Source organism: Lontra canadensis, unplaced genomic scaffold (assembly GCF_010015895.1).
Source record: "Lontra canadensis isolate GAN:19392208 unplaced genomic scaffold, GSC_riverotter_1.0 scaffold9, whole genome shotgun sequence".
NCBI classification, from domain to species: domain Eukaryota; kingdom Metazoa; phylum Chordata; class Mammalia; order Carnivora; family Mustelidae; genus Lontra; species Lontra canadensis.
Window position 1 is genome coordinate 36,228,752 of NW_022631003.1, and position 5,766 is coordinate 36,234,517.

A 5,766-nucleotide genomic window follows, 5' to 3' on the forward strand; every position below is an offset into this window, starting at 1 on the left:
AGAGAAGTGGGGGTTAGCTAAGTGAAGGGGCCAAGAAAGCAAGAGAGGTGAGGGAAGAGTGTGTGTGTCAAATTTCACAGCTGGAACAGGAACTGGGCAGGGGATGGGGCTGGAGGAATAAGCACAGATCATATTATGAACAAAAGAAAGACTATGAAAGAAGGGCGGTGTGGAAGCACAGAAAGGTTTGAAGCCTGGTGGTGGGTTGGGAAAAATTCAGATAGTTAAAAAGTTTCCATGAGTTAAGAATGGACACTTGTTATCTATCTCCTGTGCTTGTTTGTAAATCATAGCATTGGAACTGGTGAGTGGCAAATAAGGAGTCTAGATGGACTTGTAGACAGAAAGTCTGGCCCATAACCCAAGTGTTCTCTTTCATCATCTATAGAGTAGACTTTCCAATTTTGACTGATATTTCTGCCTCTAAAATCTTCTGAGATCATTTCCTAAAATTCTCTTAAGACCAAAGCATGAGTAGGGTGGACAGTGGGGGGTTGCATGACTTTGTTTTCTCTGTTCTCCACTTCTCATTTCTTGGGCATATCTGTGAATTGTTCATCCAGAGCCTAGCTCCCCTTGTGAAGGGGGCCATTTGAAAAGAAGTAGGGAAGGAGGAATAAGAGGGAATCACACACAAGAGTCCTTCATTAAGAAAACTTTCAGACAACAGTTTGAATGAGTTAAAAGTAACTCCTTGTGAAAAATTCATAGGAAGTCACAAGTGAGTGTTTTAATACAAGCTCACAGGGCAGGACAGATTCTCCAGGCCCCTGGCAGCTGACACCCCAGATGGCACAGGGTGAGTATAGACCACAGTGTGGCCAATGAGGAGATTGTCTGCACAAATGAGTTCACCTTCTCTCCTGGAACCCAGGGAAGGAGGAAACAAAAGGAATTTTCTCAGTTGAGAAAGCTAAGGGACTCATTTCTTTTCTCCCTACCTATCACACTGTCATACTATGGACATAAACAAGGTAGTGAATTTTTGTCTCGTTGTTTTGGGTGAGGTTTATTGAACATCAGAAATCACAACATGGCTTCTCTGTCTCCTCTGCCTTCTCAGTCATGGATCATGGGTTGACTGCTGCCCACATTTTCCAGTGTTTCCTTCCCAGACAGTCTGGTCCTCTCCTTCTTGCAGGTGGTTATGAAGGTCCTGTCCCTTTCTCCTTCCTCTTCTCTGTTCAAAGCTCCCCAGTGGGCCAAGTGGATAAAGTGAAGGGGTGGATTGTACATTTTTGGCCATCAGTACAGCTAAATAGATGATGTAGAATGAGGAAAAGGGGGCAAAAGTGATTCTAACCTTGGGTAGCAGATTTTGGGGCTGAGAGTTTTAAGACACAGAGAACCAATATTTGTACTTAAACTCTGATATATAAAGAATGGGTCTGTAATTGCAAAGAGGCATCTAGTCCATGAGTTAATGTGTCATAACTCATGCTCAAGCAGTGGGCACACATCCTGCATGTGAATTCTTGCACAATACATTCATACCCTGTTGTGTCTTACTACCTAATTAACACAGGAACTTATGTGACTCATGAACTCTACATGGGATTATATTATGGGGAGTGTGAAAAAGGAAAATGTGGTGTTTGGGTGGCTCAGTTTGTTGAGACTGCAACACTTGGTATCGGCTCAGGTCTTGATCTCAGGGTTGTGAGTTCAGGTTCCATGTAGGGCTCAATGCTGGGCATGGAGCCCACTGGAAAATAAATTAAAAACAAGCAAATAAACAGAATGTTGGGAGGGATTTGGTACTTTTACTGGAGGGAAAGCAGCATTAATTTTTCTTTGGTGTCTTTTGGTGTCAGTTTCTGTGATACTTGGGCTGCAACAAGTTACATGCAGCCTTTGATTCTCAGTTGATTGGTTGAACACCATTGTTTAGTAATTATTTATTGTTTCCATAGGCATTCTGGAAGGATAGCACGTACACGAAGAATCTTGGAACACTGAAAAAATAAAATAAAATAAAATAAAATAAAAAAGATAAATAATAACCAGTAAAATTTAAAAAAGAAGAAATATGAAGCAGCAACTCTACAGCCTGAGCAAAGGACCCCAGCAATCCCCACCCAGCTTGGCTTAACTCAGACTTACTTAAGCAGATCCAACATTCTTGACTCCTTGGGCTTGCTACAGCTCTCTGATCCTTAGAATCTTCTTCAATTCCAGCTAGAATGCTGCGTCAGGGCCTTTGCAGACTTGGTCAAAAGCTGGTAAGCAGAAGCCCCCTGGAGAAAAACGTGCGTGAATTTAAATCTGGCAAAAAACTGAGCACTTTGGATTTAGTGGCCCTGGGTGTGGGCCGCACAGTGGGTGTCGGTGTGTACTTCCTGGCTAATGAGGTGGCCAGTAATCAAGCAGGACCATCCATTGTGATCTGCTTTTTGGTGGCAGGTCTAACATCACTGTTGGCTGGGCTGTGCTATGCGGAGTTTAGTGCCCGGGTTCCCCATTCTGGCTCGGCATATCTCTACAGCTACGTCACTGTAGGTGAACTCGGGGCTTTCATCACTGGCTGGAATCTCATCCTCTGCTTTGTTGTTGATGCATTCGTTGTGGTCCAGGCCTGGATCTTAACTTTTGACATCTTCGTTGGGAACCGGATCTCTGAGACACAGCATGAGACCATCTCACAGTATGTTCCCCAAGTCATTGTAGACAATCTACATTACTTTTTTGTCATCTTTCTATTTTTGTTCCTGGAACTGCAATATATAAGTCGTCGTGGGTTCTTCAGAGTTTTTGAAGTGGTTACATTGATAAAACTTTTGTTTATCACCTTTTTCATTATCTCTGGCTTCATTAAGGCAGACCTGCACAACTGGAAGCTCACAGAAGAGGATTACATACAGGCTGGACTCAATGACACCTCTAGCTTGGGCCCTCTGGGCTCCGGAGGATTTGTGCCTTTTGGCTTTGAGGGCATTCTCCGTGGATCAGCTACCTGTTTCTATGCATTTATAGGTTTCAGCATTATTGTTACCAGAGTCAAAGAATCCCACAATCCCCAGCGTTCCATCCCCATGGGCATTGTGATTTCACTGCTCATCTGCTTTTTTGTGTATTTTGGTGTCTCTGTCGCACTTACACTTATGGTTCCTTACTACCAGCTTCAACCTGGGAGCACCTTGCCTGAAGCATTTCTCCATGTTAACTGGGCCTCTGTCTATTATGTTGTAGCTTTTACAATTTTCTTTAGTCTTTTTGTCAGCACCTATTGGGGCTTTACGTTCCCCATACATTGGGTGATAGCCATGATGGCAGAGGATGGCCTCCTGTTCCCTTTTCTTGCCAGGTTTGTTTTCAAAACATATTCCCATATCATGTCCACTGTGATATTTATCATTATTGCAGTAATCATGGTATTCTACTTTAGACTCACTGATCTTCTGGACCTCAGGTCAGTTGGCACCCTGATATCTTATTCCTTGGTAGCTTTTTGTGTTCTCATCATCAGGTATCAGCCTGAAAGGAGGAAGGAGGAAAATGAAAAAGAGTTGCAGGAGGAGAATGGGGGAAATGTAGCACATCTGCAGGAGGAGACTGCACCTGCAGCAGGGAAGCTGACTCTACAAGGACTATTTTTTCCAGGCAGCCCCACCCCCACTCCACTCTCTGGCCAGGTTGTCTATGTTTGCTCCTCACTGCTGGTTCTGTTGCTGACTCTCCTCTGCCTGGTGCTGGCCCACTGGCCAGGTCTGCTTTCTGGAGATGCAGGGCCAATCACAATGGTTGTGCTGCTCCTGGTGCTCATCACTGGGATCACTGGGGTCATCTGGAGACAGCCACAGAGCTCCTCTCCCCTTCCCTTTAAGGTCCCTGCTCTGCCTCTCCTCCCACTCCTGAGCATCTTTGTGAATGTTTGCCTTATGATGCAGATGTCAGCTGGCACCTGGCTGAAATTTGGTGTCTGGATGCTGATTGGGTTTGCTATCTACTTCAGCTATGGGATCCAGCAAAGTCTGGTAGCTTAACCTTTCTTATGGACCCAAAATCTGGACCTTGAACTCAGCAATACCAGTATGTATTTGGCTTGACATCATCTCACCAGAAGGCAGTCTGGTCCCCTACACAATAAGGGGTGTACTCCTGAGAACATGGAAATATGTGCTCCTATGAGATATTGGTGTGGGAACACTAATAGAGCTTCATATTTAAGGTACAGTGAAGGATGTGTCTTTGCTCCCCCACCTTTTTTTTTTTTTTTTTTTTTTTACTTTCTACTCTTCAAGTGTGTCTATAGCTGCTTACTGGCTTTTACAAAATTAGTATTAAAAGAAACTTGAAAAAAGTGTTTTCTTTTCCTTTGGTTAAATATCCACTGGTAAATGGGGTACCTAGCTGGCTCAGTTAGTAGAGCACGACTCTTGCTTTCAGGCTTGTGAGTTTGAGCTCCTCATTGGCTGTAGAGCTCACTTAAAAAATTATCCAGTAGCAGAATTACTGGATCATATGGTAGTTCTTTTTAAAAAAATTTTAAGGAATCTCCACACAGTTTTCCTTAATGCCTGCACCAGTTGACATTGCCACCAACAATGCATGAAGATTCCTTTTTCTCCATATCTTTGGCAACACTTGTTTTTCTTGTCTTTTTTATTTTAGCCACCCTGACAGGTATAAAATCACATCTGATTGTGCTTTTTAAATTTAATTTAATTTTATTTTTTCAGTTTTCCAAGATTCATTGTTTATGCACCACACCCAGTGCTCTATACAATACATGCCCTCCTTAATAACCACTACCAGGTTCACACAACCTCCCACCCTCCACCCCTCCAAAACCCTCAGTTTGTTTCTATGAGTCCACAGTCTCTCATGGTTTATCTCCCCCTCCGATTTCCCCCAACTCACTTCTCTCTTTCACGCAATTGTCCTCCGTGTTATTCCTTGTGCTCCACAAGTAAGTGAAACCATATGATAAGTGGCTCTCTCTGTTTAACGTATTTCACTTAGCATAATCTCCTCCAGTCCCATCCATGTTGATACAAAATCAATGTACAAAAATCAGTTGCTTCCTTATACACTAATATGAAAATATAAAAAGGGAAATTAGAGAATCGATTCCATTTACTATAACACCAAGAACCATGAGATACCTTGGAGTAAACATAACCAAAGAGGTAAAGGATCTGTACTCAAGGAACTACAGAATGATCATGAAAGAAATTGAAGCAGATACAAAAAGATGGAAGACCATTCCATGCTCACAGATTGGAAGAATAAACATTGCTAAAATGTCTATACTGTGTAAAGCAATCTATACTTTCAATGCCATCCTGATAAAAATTCCACCAGCATTTTTCAAAGAGCTGGAGCAAACAATCCTAAAATTTGTATGGGCTCAGAAGAGACCCTGAATTACTAAGGAAATGTTGAAAAAGAAAAACAAAACTGGGGACATCATGTTGCCTGATTTCAAGATTAACTACAAAGCTGTTATTGCACTTTTTAAAAAGAGTTTAGTATGTTTAATTATTTTTTGTTCAGTTAGCAGACATATAGTAATCATTTGTATTTCCCAATGATTAGTAATGTTAAGCATCTTTTCATGTGTCTGTTGGCCATCTGTATGTCTTCTTTGGAATAATCTTTCTTCAAATCCTGTGACCATTTTTTTAATTGGATTTTTGGGTTTTTTGGTATTGAGTTGTATAAGTTCTTTATGTGTTTTGAGTATTAACCCCTTATTGACATGTAATTTGCAAATATCTTCTATCTAGTAGGTTGTCTTTTTTTGTTGTTGTTATTGATGGTTTC

At 41.8% G+C, this 5,766-nt stretch overlaps 1 protein-coding gene across 1 annotated transcript; it reads left to right on the plus strand.

Moving 5' to 3' along the window:
• Positions 1-2,183: 2,183 nt before the first annotated feature.
• LOC116866050 (cationic amino acid transporter 3-like) lies at positions 2,184-3,983 on the plus strand. Its single transcript, XM_032854657.1, has one exon. It carries the CDS (start codon positions 2,184-2,186, stop codon positions 3,981-3,983), a length of 1,800 nt encoding a protein of 599 aa, XP_032710548.1.
• The last annotated feature ends 1,783 nt before the right edge of the window (positions 3,984-5,766 follow it).

Bases quoted from the DNA above. Each gene is read 5' to 3' on its own strand.
- LOC116866050 (XM_032854657.1), top strand. From the start codon at position 2,184: ATGCTGCGTCAGGGCCTTTGCAGACTTGGTCAAAAGCTGGTAAGCAGA.